At 44.6% G+C, this 19,521-nt stretch overlaps 1 protein-coding gene across 1 annotated transcript in view; it reads right to left on the bottom strand.

The window, feature by feature from the left end:
* The window catches only part of NAB1 (NGFI-A binding protein 1), a 51,218-nt gene that overhangs the window by 14,248 nt on the left and 17,449 nt on the right, over positions 1 to 19,521 (bottom strand). Inside the window, exons 3-4 of the mRNA XM_082196571.1 lie at positions 8,215 to 8,348; positions 7,291 to 7,342 (exon numbers count right to left, since the gene is read on the bottom strand). Coding sequence (XP_082052697.1) covers positions 7,291 to 7,342; positions 8,215 to 8,348 — 186 coding nt within the window. The remainder of the gene's footprint in view (positions 1 to 7,290; positions 7,343 to 8,214; positions 8,349 to 19,521) is intronic.

Below are 19,521 nucleotides of genomic sequence, written 5' to 3'. Positions count from 1 at the left end.
AACTGCGCCTCTTCAAGCGGCTTTAAAAAAAAGTGCAAGACGTTTTCGTCTTGCGAAGCAAGCCCATAGGGAAATTCGTCTAGCGAAGCAACACAAAACCGAAAAACCCTTTCGTCTAGCGAGTTTTTCGTCTTGCGAGGCATTCATCTTGCAGGGCACCACTGTATGTTTTTTTTTTTAAAAAAAGAGAGAGTACCTATTTTTTTCTCTTTCTTATTAAGTTTTTGATAGGTTTTTAAAATTAATATTAAATAATATTTCTTATAAATATGATATGAAGATGATATGAAGATGAATTCAGAGAGAAGATGGATAGAAAATATCTGTGTGAGAGACAGAGTGGTTTTTCTCAGGCATGAGGCTGAGAAAGATGGGAGCAGGGAAGACGTGGATCTCATGTTTGTGAACTGAAGATAGGTTGATAGAATATACAATGTTGTGTTTGTTTGGGTGTGGTTTCTCACTCTCCCTTTTCTTTTCCTTTTTATTATTTTGATCTTTTAAGGTATTAGCTTTGCTTGTTGTTGTTTTTAATGTTGTACAGTCGTGCCTTGGAAGTCGAACAGAATCCGTTCCAGAAGTCTGTTTGACTTCCAAAATGTTCAGAAACCGAAGCGCGGCTTCCGATTGGCTGCAGGAAGCTCCTGCAGCCAATCGGAAGCCCCGCTGGACATTCAGTTTCCAAAGAACGTTCGTAAACTGGCTCACTTCTGGGTTTCGATTGTTTGGGAGCCGACCTGTTCAGGAGCCAAGGCGTTTGAGATCCAAGGCATGACTGTATTATATGTTGAAAACCTTTAATAAAATTGATTTTTTAAAAAAATATTTTAAAATCTATGAAAAGGAACCCTAACGGAAGAAGCAGGAGGTGAAGAGTGTCTTGATAGCCAAATGTTCCTTTCTCCCTGTTGCTCTCTGTGGCCTGCTCTATCAAACACACCCAGCGTGCTCCCTTCCAACTTGGCTGTTCTTAAAGCGATTTCTTTGAGCAGATGTTCCCAAGCCCCACAGGCGCTTTCTTCCCCTCCGCCAAACACTTCTCCTACACGAACACCAGATTGCACCGCTTCTGTTCTTTGTGATCTTCGGGGAGAGAAAGAAATCCCACACCCTCTTGCTTTTCAACCCTGCTTGGCAGTGGCGTGGGCATACCCTCGTTCTTTTCCCCTCGTTCTTTCTCTCCCACCTTATAACTCATGCTGACATGAACGCCGAACCTCTTCCCCCCTCCCTCCAGCCCTCCCAGCTACCCACCCACCCCTTCCATTTCCCTCTAGGTCTCTTACTCCCACTGAATCTTTCAAGTTTCGCCCTCTCATCCATCTTCCCGCCACCTCCGCTTACGGATGTGCTATTCGGCGGCAGGATGCCTTTGTACTGCTTAGTCCATAGGACTGTAATGACTCTGTTGTCTGTCTCACATGCCCTGCCAACTCTCAATCCTGTATTTTTTTGGGTGGGGGGAAACCCTTAGCCACACACCCTTTTCTGCACAAAATAACAGCGCTGAAGGGAGAAGAGCTTTCTTTCAACCGCCAGTGATTTTGCTGTGCTTCCTCTGGGAAAAAGACACAAAGCCTTGTGTGCTGTCGGTGTCATGGACTTGGGGGGGGAGTGAGGGGAAACCCACATCAAGTCCACACTTACACACACCCACACACCCACGGATCAAGGCAGCTGCTGAAGAGGGAGGGTGGGAACTTCATGTAACTAAAATATTGCTTTTGTTTCGTCGCACGTGAGAAGGCATTCAGGGACCTCGCCGCAACTCATTAATAGCTACTCCCAAATCCGAACCTAATTGCTGCATTCCTTCTCCCGCCCACTCGGCTCCCAGCGCTTGTCATTTTCCCGGGATTCCGCCCCCGCCTCTCCCTGCAAACTTACCCACCCACTCCATCGAGAAAAGGGAGAGGTCACATGAGGGAAGGAGGGGGGAGGCTTTCACAGGTAATCGGGTGTAATTTGTGATATGCTTTGCCTGAACACACACACACCCCTCCACCCTCTTTCTTTTGAGTTGCTTATGCAAAACTCCTTCCCCCTGCAGAGGTGATGTTTGCAACGCCGTCCGTAGGTTTGCTTGCCCACGCAGTCCTGCTCTCAGGCGCCTCCATCTCTGAGAGAGAGGGAGGAAAACCCTCCTCTTTATTATACTGGGGAAAAACCATTTCACATCACACCCCGAGGGTGTGCGTGTGTGTGCAATCATTTCCACCTGCGGAAAAGAGGCGTTAAACGCCTCCCGAGATCAAAATGGCAGTGTTTTACACGCACTGACGTCGGTGGAAAGGCAGAAGGGGAATCAACAGTACAGTCATACCTTGGAAGTCAAATGGAATCCGTTCCGGAAGTCCATTCGACTTCCAAAGCGTTGGGAAACCAAAGCGCAGCTTCCCATTGGCTGCAGGAAGACCCTGCAGCCAATCGGAAGCCGCGGAAGGCCGTGTCGGACGTTTGACTTCCAAAAGTAGTTCACAAACTGGAACAGTCACTTCTGGGTTTGCGGCGTTCGGGAGCCGAAACGTTCGAGAACTGGGCTGTTCAAAAAGCAAGGTATGACTGTAGTGACAATCTGGGCTCCTGTGTTTCTGTCCTTGTCTAAGCAGGAGAAATGAGGTGCCAAGAGAAAAAATAGTTTGACGTAAGTTTTCAAGGGTTAAGGAGCCATCTATAAAAGTTTTTGGCTCATGCTTCAGCAAGCTGTATAGCACTTCCAGAACTTAAGCTTTTTTTAAAAGCGGGGGGGGGGGGGACCACCACCTGCCGCTGTACAGGAGGTGTTTGCAAGAACAATGCCAGACAGGCTGAAATCTTGAAAAGTTACTATGCCTCAATGAGGAAAACCATATTTCCCCTTGTCTTTAGCAAACAAACGGCACAATATCACCAAGGCAACTATCTGTAAACAAACACTGAACATCCATAAAAATGGCAAAAAGTAGTTTCTTTCCCAAATAGGTTTTTTCTTAAACAATAGCAAGCGCAGTAAGTAAAGAGTTCGCTTGTAATATATCAGTGGTTCAGTGCTCATTCCTTCTCATTCCAAAATAGATATTATCTCGAACAATTGCAAATGGAGTAATAAAGAGTCCACTTGTGATATAAATCACTGGTTCAGTGCTTGGACGTCGTTCTGGTAATCCGATGTTTCGTTGCTAAAGAGCTTAGTCATCGAGCTTTGTAGTCAATAATACACAAGAGAAGGCGGTATGTAAACGACTTAAAGCAGAGTATATCTGTCCCCATCTGCATGTTTCCATCGGGAGGAACATAGAAAGAGGACGATGTCCAGGCAAGATCAATAGTTGGTCCAATGGTCAAGAAGGCAGTCTCTGTACATGCTGTAGAGGGAAGTGAGGGGCAAATGGGGCTCGTCAACCTGGGAAGGTGGCCCACCTAGTAAAGGTAAAGGGACCCCTGACAGTTAAGTCCAGCCTTGGATGACTCTGGGGTTGTGGCGCTCATCTCGCTTTATTGGTCAAGGGAGCCAGCGTACAGCTTCCGGGTCATGTGGCCAGCATGACTAAGCCGCTTCTGGCGAACCAGAGCAGCGCATGGAAACGCCGTTTACCTTCCCGCTGGAGCGGTACCTATTTATCTACTTGCACTTTGACGTGCTTTTGAACTGCTAGGTTGGCAGGAGCAGGGACTGAGCAACAGGAGCTCACCCCGTTGCGGGGATTTGAACCACCGACCTTCTGATCGGCAAGTCCTAGGCTCTGTGGTTTAACCCACAGCGCCACCCGCGTTCCTAGCCCATCTAGGAGAAGGAAAAAACTCTGGACCTAAACCTCTGCTACCTTGCAGGAGATCTTCAGGAGAAGAAAAGGCTAAGGAATAAATCCTACACAAATCCAGAGTAGAGTCCCTAAGACTGTTGGATGGTGCCTTGTACGCCTCCTGCCAGCAACTCCTGCAGCCAAGCTGTTGCCATACGTATTGCTCTGCTTTCCCTTGAAGCTTCCTGCAGCCCATCGGAAGCCGCGCCTTGGTTTCTGAACGTTTTGGAAGTCGAACGGACTCCCGGAACGGATTCCGTTTGACTTCCGAGGTACGACTGTACAATCAAGCCACAGGAAATAATGGGCTTAAGTTACTCCTAGCCATCAATTTCAATGGGCCTACTCTGAGTATGACTAACACCAGGTACAATCCAAGTATATATGAAACACGTAGATGTTTGGCATTTGGCAACCTAACTCTTTTACTAGGGTGTAGTTTTGGGACAGGCCTATGCGTACAGGAACGGATCGCAGCAATTACCTTCCTTTTCCTGCTGCACAAAAAGTAACGAGACTTTCAAAGTCCCCTTGCAAAATTCTCACCGGCTTTTATAGGAACATGTAAGTTGCTAATTATTCCCTCGCCCTTTCTCTTCACTTTTAGTCCACCCCAAAACAAGCAGTTACAGAATAAAAATGTGCCCTCAACATTTTCCCAGGGTAGCACACACACACAAAAATTGAATTGTACAAAGGAATTTTTGCATCCAAAGGGACCATTTCCTGAAACGTTCCTTTATAGGGAAATTAAAGGTAAAGGTAAAGTGACCCCTGACCATTAGGTCCAGTCGTGGCCGACTCTGGGGTTGCAGCGCTCATCTCGTTTTATTGGCCGAGGGAGCCGGCGTACAGCTTCCGGGTCATGTGGCCAGCATGACTAAGCCGCTTCTGGCGAACCAGAGCAGCGCACAGAAACACCGTCTGCCTTCCTGCTGGAGTGGTACCTATTTATCTACTTGTATGTGCTTTCTAACTGCTAGGTTGGTAGGAGCAGGGGCCGAGCGACGGGAGCTCACCCCGTCGCGGGGATTCGAACCGCCATCCTTCTGATCGGCAAGTCCTAGGCTCTTTGGTTTAACCCACAGCACCACCCCTTTACAGGGAAATATATGCATCCAAATAACTACTGGCCTGCTGCATCACATATCCCTCAACACAGAAGGGAAATTATGGTAAAATTGACAGCCTATTTACTTAGTCTGCAAGCTACATTATTTAAAACTGGATCTATTTTTTAAAAAATACCAAATGAAAAAATACTGAATATATTTCCATGTTTTTGCTAGGTTTAGTCATTACCTCCATAAGCCAAAGTGTGTGTATACATGTGTTCATTTTTCTGACTATCAGGAAATGGTTCCCTAATGGCAACAAGATCCATTAGACAGGACAAGAACCTTCCAGAGCAACTGGCAGGAGTGTCTCTCCGTGTTATTTCCTTCCATTAGGAAGATCCGAACAATGAAACACAGTTTATGGAGGTATCTGAAAACAGCCCAAAATAAAATAAAAATTCCACCTACTTAACAAAACTATTTGTGTTTAGGTCAAACGATGCTCTAGCGCACAAAAAGACCCAGAACGTTTAACTGAGCAAGACGTGCAGAAAATTGTTGCCAGTGCTCCTCAAATGGAGGTACAGAGGATCATGATGGAATGAAGGGCAACATCCAATGTCAGTCACACTTAAGTGAGGCTTAATTTATTTCAATAGGTTTACTATGAGCATAACGGGTCTTCTCTGTGGTGGCTCCTCGTCTGTTGAATGCTCTCCCCAGAGAGGCTCGCCTGGCGCCATCATTATATGTCTTTAAGCCCTAGGCAAAACATTCCTCTTTACTGAGGCCTTCAGCCATTAAATAATCTATGGTCTGTTAAAGAAAGGGGACTGTTATTATGATTATTTTTATTATTATCCTGCATACTACGCAAACTATATACTATACAAGAATACAGTCATACCTCGGGTTGAAGACGCTTCGGGTTAAATCTTTTGAGGTTGCGTCCCGCAGCAACCCAGAAGTACCAGAATGCGCTACTTCTGGGTTTCGCCGCTCAGGCATGCGCATAGCTGTCAACTTTCAGATTTGAAAATAAGGGATCAGCAGCCTTGCCTGTCCCAGGGACAGTCTACGGGATATCTAACAATCCGGGATAGCAGCGGGAAACGGTGCTGGAATAAGGCAATTTCCCACCAAAAAAGGGAAGGTTGACAGCTATGCACATGCACTCAAAATGACATCACACACATGTGCAGAAGTGGCGAATCGCGACCCACGCAGACATGGGTTGCATTCTGCTCAGGTTGCGAACAGGGCTCCGGAACAGATCCCGTTCGCAACCAGAGGTACCACTGTACTGTAGACTTGAGTGTTCCAGTTTGCGAACGTTCTTTGGAACCCACACCTCCGACGCAGCTTCCAAACATTTGGGAAGTGTGAGCGCACTTCCGGAATGGATTCTGTTCAACTTACGAGGTACCACTGTACTACTATGCTTTTTAATTATGTTTTTATTATTATGCTCCATAAAATACATTTTTAATGTTGTACACCACTCTTGAGATCTTTAATAAAGGGCAGTATAGAAATCAATTTTTAATAACAACAACAACCTAGCCTGATACATGCCGTGTTTATCTAGCATGGCACTGAGGCTGTATTCAGCAATCCCCATTTAACACAAGGGAATAAGCAAACATGCACAAGATTGTGCTTCAATTAACTGATCTACAGCTGAAGCTAGACAGGAGCCTTATGATGAGGCTGTAACATCAGTGAAATTCCACTCCTAAAAATATTCTCCAGTAAAATGAGCCCGATATTTATAAAGTGAAATATTTAAATACAGATCGTGTTTTCTCCCCCCGGTATTCTGCTGAAATAATACATGCTGATCTTCTCAATGAAAAAAAAATTAAGTAGAGACATCCTGGTTTCGTAAGCTTTTTGGGGAGAAGCTCCCCCCCCCATCCTCATGGGCTGGTTTTTTCCTTTTACTTATTTCAGAGAAGAACATGTGTAACTGTGCAAAAGGCCAGCTGTGTGTGTGTTACTGCTACTATAACTAAATGTAAAAGAAAATCTATATATGCAGGAATTTCTTGAGCCTGTTCCACTGTAGAAATGCTGTGAAAAGGGTGAACACCAATTTCAAACTGCCCATTAAAAGCAATAAATAAATAAAACTGGGGCAGTGCAGGGGGAGATGAAACAGAAATATTTTATCCTGATTACTGGCCAAGTTCTCCTCTCACAACTCACAACTTCACAAGCTCCACTATATTGTTTCAACTGCCCTCATATTTTAAGTGACTACTACAGAACCTTTGATAAACCGGACCATATTTATTCAGAACGCATTGTATTTTAAGGGATTTTTTTTCAGATGGGAGAGTGAGGCAGAACATAGCCGTTCACCAAATGAAGCCTTAGTGGTTCTTTCCTCTCTTATGCAAGTCGGTTTTAGCAATTACAACTAAACAGAAGAAGTTAAAATACAGTACCTCTATTTTAATTCTCTTTGGTGACAGTTCATCCCTTTCTCCACATTTAGACCTAGGAGATGAAAACACATTTTGTTTGGTTTTTACTAGGTAGCGCACACTTATCTTCAGAAAAAGAAACACCATGGAAAAATCCTTGCCTGCAACAGAGAGATAGAAAACTGAAATTTCTCATTTAAGCCTCGATTTCCAGATAGGTTCACAAAGCATGTCCTGTAGTTTAAGAACCTGACGTAAGGTTCAATCTTGCTGGACTACCATTAGAGATCATGGGCAGTGAAGAAGGATTTGAATGTTTAAATGCTTCTTTGTATAAAAAAAACCTCCCTGTACAAAGGAAGCTAGCGTGTCGGGGTTGGGGTCAGATTTTTAACTTCAACCCTGTTGAAGCCACCTGATCTACGAAAAGTACAAATTTTCTGCAACAACTAGGAAAAATGTGGTGTGGAAATGCCAAGACTCATGGGCTCCCAATAGGTGGGGTGTGCACAATTCAGGGTCAGCAAACTTTTTCAGCAGGGGGCCAGTCCACTGTCCCTCAGACATGGTGGGGGGGCCGGACTATTTTTTTGGGGGGGCATGAACGAATTCCTATGCCCCACAAATAACCCAGAGATGCATTTTAAATAAAAGCACACATTCTACTCATGTAAAAACACGCTGATTCCCGGACTGTCTGCAGGCCGGATTTAGAAGGCAATTGGGCCAGATCAGGACTATGAGTTAGGGAGGGAATGGGACTCTTGATTTCAGGGTCTTGGGGGTTGGACTAGATGACAGAGTCCCTTCCAACTTTAGATTTCTATGATTCTATGACCCTGACTGCAGAACAAGAAAAATAAAAACAGGTTTTCTGATACAATAAACCTCATTAAAGCAATTAGGATCTCCCCCTCCCTTTCCCCCCCCAAAAAAGCAGCTTACTTGGTAGTCCGGTAAGTGTATTTGTAGGTAACTTCTCGGGATATTTGTCGCGCCAGTGCAAAGAGTTCGTCCCTCCGGGTCAGCAGTGCGTTATCCTTCACACACAATTGAGCAGCGGCTTCGTTAACTGTGAGCTGGAAAACAAAAGACAAGGGATGCTTCGTTGCCTTAGCTGTATCACTCTTTTGAGGAACATGAAACCCTACGTATCTCCCATTACTGCTGCAATGTACATAAACAACATTATAGAGTTTCACAGAGAAATCTGGAGGGCTTTCTTCAGATTTCTGGCATCACGCTCAACACAGTTGCCACAGTTTTATAAAGATACGCACACACCCCGCAAAAGAAAAACAACCAAGTTTTTAAATGCTGCTAGGTACCTTTGATTCCCCCCCCCCAAATTTGAAGTTACCTAAATTCCCTTGGAAGTAAGTTGGTACTTTTAAAAAACAGTTATTAGATCAGGGACAAACTATTTTGTTTAAAACCAATGCGTGCTTTTAAAATGAACTCAGGCAGACCTCAGGGATTCTGCTTGAATAATAATAATAATAATAATAATAATAATAATAATAATAATAATAATGGTCCTGAGGTCGACTCAGGGGGCTGGCTGTGTAGCCAATCCCTTACTGCGCCCTGTGAGCACCCACTGGGATGAACTGCTATGACAAACTCCTACATTTTGGTGTGATCTACAGTGGTACCTCGCAAGACGAATGCCTCACAAGATGGAAAACTCGCAAAACGAAAGGGTTTTTTGTTTTTTGAGCTGCTTCGCAAGACGATTTTCCCTATGGGCTTGCTTCGCAAGACGGAAACGTCTTGCAAGTTTCTTTCCTTTTTCTTAATACTGTTAATACAGTTGCGACTTGACTTCGAGGAGCAACTCATAGCACGGGGTGTGGTAGCCTTTTTTGAGGTTTTTGAAGACTTTGGTGATTTTTGAAGCTTTTCCAAAACTTTTCCGACACCGTGCTTCGCAAGACGAAAAAAATCGCAAGGCGACAAAACTCGCGGAACGAATTAATTTCGTCTTGCGAGGCACCACTGTAATGTAATCCCCCAGAGTGTCTGGAGATTTGGCTTCCTCTGCAGCGAAGCTTTAATAGGCTGCTACCTTGGGTTTTATTTCTGAGCGAACCATCTCAAGTTAATAGTGTTTGCACAAAATGGCCAAGTGGCCTAAACCAGAGGTTTTCAACCTTGGTGAATCCACGGCTCCCTTAACCAACTACATTCGTTCTGCTGCACCCCTGTGGGGCTCAGGAGCCCAGTTACGTCACCCCTTGCCTGCAGAGCTGCCAGCCTCTCACCCCTTTTTTGGGACACCCTTGTGGAGGGTTCCCTCAGCCTTCTCTCGTTTGGGAGTCCTTTGGGCAGCAGCTGCTGCCATCTCTACGATAATCTTTATTGTCACTGTCCCATACAGAACAACGAAACTGAAAATCTACAGCAGACATTCAGAAACCAACAAGCCTGCTATCCCAGCCTGTTTAGCCCCCTAAAAAACTCTGATACCCCATAATTAAATACAATATACGCCCATAGAGGCTACCTTACACTGCATTTAAAACCAAAATCGCATTTGAATAGAAACTTTCTCAGGCGGCTAGTCCTAGTCTTTATAACCCTGTACCTTCTTCCAGAAGGCAGAAGCAGAAAGAGATCATTTCCGGGGTGCGCACTATCCTGCACTATCTCTGCAGCTCTGAAGCTTATGGCACCTGGAAGCATAGATTTGATCCAAGGTAGGGACGCGGGTGGCGCTGTGGGTTAAACCACAGAGCCTAGGACTTGCTGATGAGAAGGTCGGCGGTTCGAATCCCCGCAACGAGGTGAGGTCCCGTCGCTCGGTCCCTGCTCCTGCCAACCTAGCAGTTCGAAAGCACCTCAAAGTGCAAGTAGATAAATAGGTACCGCTTCAGCGGGAAGGTAAGCGGCATTTCCATGCGCTGCTCTGGTTCACCAGAAGCGGCTTAGTCATGCTGGCCACATGACCCGGAAGCTGTACACCGGCTCCCTTGGCCAATAAAGCGAGATGAGTGCCGCAACCCCAGAGTCGGCCACGACTGGACCTAATGGTCAGGGGTCCCTTTATCTTTAGGGAGAGTGCAGCCAATTATTCTCTCTGCAGTCTTTACAACCCTGGACAACATTGTTTTCCCCCTGACCATGCAGCTCCCAAACCAAACACACTGGTCTCTGGTCTGCCCCACCCCTGCCCCAAAGACAGATGCCTCCCAGAGGCACCGTTCGCTTGCGGAGCTTGTAGCCAGGGCTGCTGCAATAAACAGCTGTGCAAGCCTTTGGGAGGCAGAGGCGCAAAAGAGCATCAGAGGAAGGAGGGAAGGAAAGAGGGACAGAGGCCAGTGTTGCCCATGGCACCCCTGACCATCATTCAAGGCATCCCAGGGTGCCACGGCACACTGGTTGAAAACCACTGGCCTAAACAGACTAATGGGAGCTCAGAATCATTAAGCAGGTGGAACAAACCTCTAAATAAGTTTCTGATGGGTTGCCCGGACCATTTATATCAGAGATGGAGCTACTGTTCCAAAAACCAATCCGTATCCATCAAGAGGCAGGTTTTTACTGGTCTGAGATTCCCATAGAAATGGGAGACTTCACCCTCAGCCTTCATCGTCTCCTCAGAAGACAGTGATGGATGGATGGATGGATGGATGATTATGATAAAACGAGAAGGAAGAGGAGCAGCTTGAGTCTAAAGATGCCCAGTTATCATACTCCCTGTTCTGCTTATGAGAGGGCTGTTTGTGAGCTGGAATAGGAATGTTGCGTGAGAAAAACGCTCCAAATTCAGATTAAGTTTCCATTTGCACAAGGTGTTGTGCAAGATTTTATACGGGCTGCTAGAGTTCATATGCTATGGCCTATATATTCCTTATCTGCCATATTTTTCATTCTTTTAACACAACGCCCATTGCACTGTGTGCATATAACTTTTGGATCCAAGCCAATATAACCTGTATTATTAAAAATGGAGAAGTGAAAGTTGCCAGATGTACACTTTCTGTTATGACATTCCCAACTGGGGAATATATATATATATATATCTCCCCCACCTTTCCCCATCTAACCACTTCTTTGTGAATGAAAAACAGAATATAATGTCACAGACTGGCTCCTGACATATTATCTGCATTCACTCGCTGGATTAAGACTGACACTATAGCTGCCAGTTCCAAGTCACAACATGCTCTACATTTGCCTGATGTTATGTAACCTCATGCATGAGAGAGAACTGGGTGTCAACTAGGGTTGCCATCAAAATTTCACCTGAAGTAATTCAAAACAGATTTGGGGTTCCCTGGTTAGGTAAAACACCTGAGGAATTTTGAGGGAAGTCCAAAGTATCTCCATAAGGCGAGCAAAATTCCTCAAGGCTATTCAGGCCAACATCTCCTAGGCCTAGGTTATAACTGAACTTCCACAGATAGGCAACTCTCAAGCAAAATAAATGAGTATTTTTTAAAAAACAAATCCCAATGGAAGACTGCCGATTTTTCCTCTGGGGTCTCATATATCAGGGATGTCCAACACGTCGATCGCGATCTACTGGTTGATCTCTACGAGGTTTTTGTAGATCGCGGTCGATCGCTGGCCCCTTTCCGGCCCTGCCCTATCTCCCTGCGCTGGCCTCTAATGTCACAGAAGGAAAGCCTGAGTTTAGAAAAGGATGCTGTTATCTGGCCAGCAATCGTAAAGTTAGCGGCTGCTTCTGTTCCTCCTCCCTCAGAAGAGCTGCCGAAAATTCCCTGACCCCCTAAGAAACGGGGCATTTCCCCTCCCCTAAAAAAAAAAGGTCAACAACTTTGAATCACTGCCAGATTTTAACTTTGAAAGTAGATCGCAGTCTCTCAGGAGTTGGCCACGCCTGTCAGATATGATAGATGCTGAGGTTTATTTCATTGCTGGCTATTAAAATGATATGGCCCTTTCATTTCAACAGTATACCAAGGTGGTTGACAGAAGAGAACAACAATGTACAGTGGTACCTCTGGTTGCGCACAGGATCCGTTCCAGAGCTCTGGTTGGATCCTGAGGTGTGCATATCTGGAGGTGCTGCTTCTGTGCATGCACGTGGCATGGTTTAGCACTTCTGCGCAAGCGCACAGCGTGTGGAGCACTTCTGCGCATGTGCACGGCGCGTAGAGTGCTTCTGCGCATGCGGCGAAACCCGGAAAAATACTTCTGAGTTTGCCACGTGCGTATCCTGAAGGATACAGAACCAGAGGTGAACGTAAGTAGAGGTACCTCTGTACAGTCGTACCTTGGATCTTGAACGCCTTGGCTCCCAAACAAATCGGCTCCCAGAAGTGAGTGTTCCTGTTTCCGAACATTCTTTTGGAAGCAGAATGTACGACGGGGCTTTTGCGGCTTCTGATTGAAGCCGCGATTTGGTTCTCAAATGTTTTGGAAGTCGAACGGACTTCCGGAACGTATTCTGTTTGACTTCCAAGGTACAACTGTATACCAAAATATAACAAGAAAAGTCTTATCAATAAAACAGTGAGGTTTTAGTAGCCAGAGATGGCAGGAGCAGGGATTAATAACCGGGAAAAGCTTAGGGTAAAGAGGAATGCTTTTAATGGCTGGCAGAAGCACCCAGCTGCTGGTGCCCACCTGATCTCTAGGGGGAGATGATTTCCCAAGGTGGGTGACCCCAGAAAGACAGCAGTTCTCCATACCACTGTAAAGTGGAGACCTCCAGGCACCAGGCGAAATTTTGCACTTGGCTTATGACCACTTGCGACTAAGTGAAGATACCTGGGCGTCCGGATGGCGCCTGACACCTCCACCATCTGGGGATCATTGGATCGGGACTGTTTTCACACGCTAATGCCCCATCTGTAGAATTAACTATCAGTTCTATTTCATTTGCACAATCGGAAACCTTCATCTGGTTGTAAATATTAATAATGAGTCTTTCTGTAAAAAACCACACGATTTAAATAAAGTCTTACTGATTAGATTGGATCAATTGGATTTAAATCAAATCCCCCTGCCCTGTGACAAAGTCATCCGCCCCTCTTTACACTTTATAATATTCAACACGTCAAATGCCTATGTACATGCAGCAATGCACAGAGCTAGAGGATTCTAAATTTTACGGACCCAGAAGCCCGAAACCTTGTCCCACTGCAACATAAAGAAATTACATTAGCCAAGGCTGAGCCCAATATTCTTTCCCCTCTTCACAATTTCCAAAGTGCCACACTCAAGACCAACAGCCATGAATTCCTCTCAGGGACTACAAAGACCTTGGAATGAATCTTCGCATCAGGAACAAAAGCTAAATGAAGTGAGAATGTGGTGGCTTATGCTGACATTCGCTACATATTGTTCTGTCAGTCTACAAGAAGATAAGATTTGGAGAATCAAGCAGGTATTATAAAAGTCTCTGAACACTGAGAACTTCAGAAAGAATGGATTTCATATGAATTAACACTATGGCAAAACTCTTGCTTACCCAGCAGAAGCTGTCTTAGAACACTGCAAAAGGATCTTTGAAGTAGCTCACACAAGAGAGCTGCTTCAAAAGGTGCTTTTGCACAGCTTCAATTCCCTCAAAGCTGACAAGCGGGGACTAAATTCTGCTGCCTTGGGCAGATCTTATTTCTGCATATCCTCCATTGCCTGCAATCATAAAACAACATTTAAATCAGTGGGATTCACCTCCAAATGAAGGTATTGTCTCAATATGAAAAAGTGGATATAAGATTTAGTCCTATTCACTGACATACATCCTTTTTAGGTCAGACTAATTACATATCTCCTTTCTCCGTGGATGCAACGCATCTTAAACACACACACACATTATGGTTGTTGATTTAAAATCACATACTTTTATTTCAGTATGTCAGGGCATTTCGTATCCTATCTTTTAAAAATCTCTCATCAGAACACAAATCCATACAAAAACAAAGAATCTGTTTAGGTCAGATAGATTTTATTGCTTCCTTGAGTAAGGAAGATTTGGTTTTCACATGCTGCCATGAAAGGACGAAACTAGTACCACAAATAATCAAACCATAGATCTGACTCATTCTATTAAGAGCCACAACATTCAAATATATAACAAGAATGTGATCTAGTTTCATTTACATTAGATCTTATACCAGAGTAATGCATACAGTTACTAGGGCCCTGCGGGACTTGACATCTTTCCGCAGGGCCTGCAAGACAGAGCTGTTCCACCAGGCTTTTGGCCAGGGCACAGCCTGACTCCCTCCTTTGGCAATCTTCGCGGAGCTGTGGCCCAATGGTTGCCATTGGTTTGATTTGAATTAATTTTATAATGAATGATTTTAGAGTGTTGTGTTATACTGTTGTACTGTTTTATTGTTTTATTGTTGTTAGCCGCCCTGAGCCCGGCTTCGGCTGGGGAGGGCGGGATATAAATAAATTTATTATTATTATTATTATTATTATTATTATTATTATTATTATTATTATTAATGCAAAACTCTTGTAGGTTGATTGGTGCCTCAAAAAAAGGAAAGGAGATGGAAATTGAACTACCACCAGCTTAGACTTACAATGCCATAAATAGATGGTAGAGAATCCTTTCCGGCTCCGCAAGGCAAATCTGACAGGTGGTTAGGTGCACCCATCTGGTGGAATCGCACACGTTTTGCATGTCTCACAGAAGCCATCTTAGAACATTGCAAAAGCATCTTTGAAGTAGCTCACACAAGAGAGCTGCTTCAAAAGGTGCTTTTGCACAGCTTCAATCCCCCCACAGCTGATGAGCGGGGACTAAATCCTGCTGCCTTGGCTACGTGATCTTGTTCTCTACTGGCCAATGCAGGATTAAACCTTAACCTCCCACACATCAGATGATATCACCAGTGATGTCAGCTGAGGAGTGGGTGGACACAGCTTGAGGGAAACGGCATTGGGGGCCAAACTGTTCCCCCTGACGGACCAAGTGTGGCTTGCGGCCCAGAGGTTTGTCACTCCTGCCATAAGCCCACAAGTAATCCAGTCATGTGACAAACTAAATGCTATAATATGGAGGGTACTTTTTTCAAATAAAACACGAGCCGGTTAAACGCATTTCACTGCTCTTACCAGTGAAATTCTGCACCTCACAACTGGCTGATAAGATGTTGGTGGTGGGGTTGTTTTATAAATAACCGTAGCATTTATAGTTTTAAAAATGGAGTGCAAGTGATGTCTGTGGGGCTCTAGAGTGCTATACACAGGACACACAAAAAACAAGCTCCACTACCTCCAAAAATAGTTAAGAATAAAAAAAATACAAGGTTGTTGATACTGAATTCTTACCAGCTGGGGTGACGGTCTTTTGGATTTCTCTTTCTTCTTATCACTGATATATTATTGGTGTATGTTTTAATTATGGTTTGTAATCCGGCAAACTGTTATGAAATTGTCACACCCTTCGGCTAGTACAATAAACTTACTGATGATGGTGATGATTTATCTTGTTACTGCAGTCCTTGATCAGCCCAAAGGCGATCATTATGAGTGATGGCACTCATGAGTGAAGCAGTGGGTGAAACACTCACAATAGCCTTTAGACCAGGACTGGGGAACCTGTGGCCCTTCAGACTACCATCAGCCCTAGTCAGCATGGCCAATAATCAGGAGTTATGGGAGTTGTAGTTTAGTAACATCTGGAGGGCCACAGTCCTGTTTTAGACAGTCAGTCAGTCACCAAGGAACATCTCTATAGGAATCAAATGATTGCAGACACCCAATATCCAGAGCAGAGGTGGGGAATCTGGATCTGGCTGGCAGATCCACCTGGGCAAAGCCTGATTGATGTGTGGGGCCACCCTCCTGCCACATACTTGATGTCACAAGGACTTAAGTACCGTATTTTTCGCTCTATAACACGCACCCGACCATAACACGCATGTAGTTTGTAGAGGAGGAAAATCCGTAGGCATGCCACCCGTAGGCATTCCCTCCATAACACGCACAGACATTTCCCCTTACTTTTTAGGAGGAAAAAAGTGAGTGTTATGGTGCAAAAAATACGGTAACTAATTTTGCCCACCCAATTCTCAATCAGCCAAATGCTCCTCCTTTTATCGGTATTTGCATTTTTTGCCTAGATATTCTTGGAATTGAAGAGCCCCAAAGGCATTTTCTAAACAAAGATTTAATTTTGCGAAAATATTTGCTCGGTATGTGAACTGGAATTCCTCTTAAGATATAAGAGGGATAAAATATAAACTAGTCTAGGTATCACATTCATTTTAAGAGCATTGGCTTTTCCCCACATGGTCAGGTTCAATGACTCCCATCTGTCAATCTATTGATACCTCATGATATATTTTGTTGACGTTTCATGACACTAATTTAGATAAGTCTCGTGGCATTAACACGCCTAGATATTTAATGTTGCCACTGCAAATATAAACCTGGTATTGTTTAAATGTTTGAACCAAAAAGTTGTTTCCTATTAACATCAACTCCCGATTTGGACCAGTTTATAGTGTATCCAGAGATATTGCCAAAAACTTCTATTTTGCCCACACAATTTTCAATCAACCAGTTCACTCAAAGGCATAGCCCGCAAACCTCAGAACTTGCCACGTCAGGCACAGCACTCCACAAGACCAGACAAACAGTTGTTTGCTGGGCCTTGGGTATATGGCCTCGGCCCAGTATACCTGAAGGAGCATCTCCACCCCCATCGTTCTGTCCAAACACTGAGGTCCAGCGCCAAGGGCCTTCTGGCGGTTCCCTTACTGTGAGAAGTGAGGTTACAGGGAACCAGGCAGAGGGCCTTCTTGGTAGTGGCGCCCGCCCTGTGGAACGCCCTCCCATCAGATGTCAAGGAGTTAAACAACTAACTGATTTTTAGAAGGCATCTGAAGCCCTGTTTAGGGACGTTTTTAATGACTGATGTTTTAATGTATTTTTATCTCTTGTTGGAAGCCACCCAGAGTGGCTGGGGAAATATTATTATTATTACGCACAGGGCTTGGCAATTGTGGGCACAGCGCTTCCCAAGCACTGCGAGTCAGCTGACTGCCTTCCATGCAAGCCCCACTATTGCCTGTCCCATCATATATGACATCAGCTGGCAGACCTTATTATGTTGGAGGTTCTGCATTCCCACTCGAGGGACAGAAGACCTTACAACAGTCAAGCGTTAGAAACTGAGATAGAAAAGCTATTCACCACATGGCTCCTGACGTTTTGCAGGCGCCAAAACAAAATATCTAGTCACTTTTTTAAAAAAACAGCAAGACTTTTTTATTCTTCTTCTTGAAAAGCATGAACCACTCTAGTGCTATGTGAGCCAGGTGATCTGAGGCATGTTGCATGGGTCAGTGCCAGCTTAAGTCCTCATCTTTTGCCATTGGCGTTATTACAGAGGGCCTTCTTGGTAGCGGCGCCCGCCCTGTGGAACACTCTCTCATCAGATGTCAAGGAAATAAACAACTACAGTGGTACATTGGGTTAAGTACTTGATTCGTTCCGGAGGTCCGTTCTTAACCTGAAACTGTTCTTAACCTGAAGCACCACTTTAGCTAATGGGGCCTCCTGCTGCCGCCGTGCGATTTCTGTTCTCATCCTGAAGCAAAGTTTCTGTTCTCATCCTGAAGCAAACCCAAGGTACTATTTCTGGGTTAGCGGAGTCTGTAACCTGAAGCGTATGTAACCTGAAGCATATGTAACCCAAGGTACCACTGTATCTGACTTTTAGAAGGCAGCCCCGTTTAGGGAGGTTTTTAATGTCTGGTGTTTGGTCGTGTTTTTAATATTCTGTTGGGAGCCGCCCAGAGTGGATGGGGAAACCCAGCCAAATGGGCGGGGGTATAAATAATAAATTATTATTTAGTGGGTCCAATGGCCAAGAAGGCGGTTTTCTGCACATGTCAAAGAGGGAAGGGAGGGGCAGATGGGGCTCACTAACCTGGGAAGGTAGCCCAACTCTGATATTTTGGTGCCACGCTGCCCTGCAGACCAGCTGACTGGCGAGGCATTGCAACCATGTCATCCAGATGATGTTAGGCCCCAAACATCTCCACTTTCTCACAAAAGGCGGGTTGCCTGTCGCAAAATGCACCAGGCACCCGGATAATTTTGAACGCTGGCTTACAACAAACCAAAGCAGCCTGTATGCCCTTTGAATAACACTGGCTACTTTCTTATAGGTCTTAGCGATACAACGACACACAAGATTCCTACACCTGCAACTCAACATGATGTTTTATGCAACACTGAGTACTATCAGCAGTTGCCAACATCTGCCAGACATAACCTGCTTAAGGGAGAGGAAGATCTGGCTGAGGTTTGGCATTTTACAAGACAATAAAGATTTTAGTCTCTTTTGAAATATTGCCCAGGAACTCTAAGTCGGAAGTTCCACCAAGGTCAAGGAAACAGTCCCAAGCAAAAGCATATAGGATTGCATCTTAAAGCGTTAATTTTATTAGAAGAAAAAAAGTTGGTCATCCACAACTTGGGTGGTTATGTTAACTTATAAAAACAAGTTAAGAAACCATGAAACAATCAGACAAACTTTCTATATCATTCATTACAATGCATCAAAAGTTTTTACGGTGCTAAGAAGGTTTCTATAAATATGAACAATTCCCAGAACAGTTCTTCTCTTTGGCTTTTTTCCATTGAACACCAGTTAAGTCTACAGTTAGAATTAAGGAAAAAATAGATTGAAAAGCAGAAATGAAGAAAATACCGCCAACTATTAAAAACGTGTGTCGGCTCTTGAAGGTAGCTGTTCTAATTAGTTAGCAAGCCAAATTTAAGCAGCGTCTGAGTCAACTTTCACTGGTTTTTCACCTAGGCTGCCCTAGGGAGAGACCTTTCACACCAGTGACAGCTTTGCATTCCAACTTGGGAGGTATAGGCAATCATTGCAGGTAGGCGATGGAAGAAATTTGGTGTTGCTGTCATTGTTGCCCTTGTTAGTCATTTGCACCATCGTGAAGGGGGAGGGGTAAGTAAGATCCACATAAACATTGGCATTCTTTGCTTAATTGAGTATTTGACTGCAATTAAGTAATAGGCAGTCAACTGATTTATCTTTGGCCAGTCGATTACAGTGGTACTTTGGTTCCCGAACGGCTTAGTTGTCAAATAAATCGGCTTCCGAACGCCGCAAACCCGGAAGTAAGTGTTCCGGTTTGCGAAAATTTTCCGGAAGCCAAACATCCAAGGCAGCGTGAGTGTAGGAAACTCCTGCAGCCAATCAGAAGCCGCGTCTTGGTTTTCAAACGGTTTCGGGAGTTGAAGGGATTAAGTTTGAGAACCAAGGTAGCACTGTATAACCTA

This window comes from Podarcis vaucheri (assembly GCF_965113315.1).
Source record: "Podarcis vaucheri genome assembly, chromosome: 1".
In the NCBI taxonomy this organism is placed as follows: Eukaryota; Metazoa; Chordata; class Lepidosauria; order Squamata; family Lacertidae; genus Podarcis; species Podarcis vaucheri.
The sequence above is the reverse complement of the archived record's forward strand: the minus strand, read 5'-3'. Positions and strand labels throughout refer to the sequence as shown.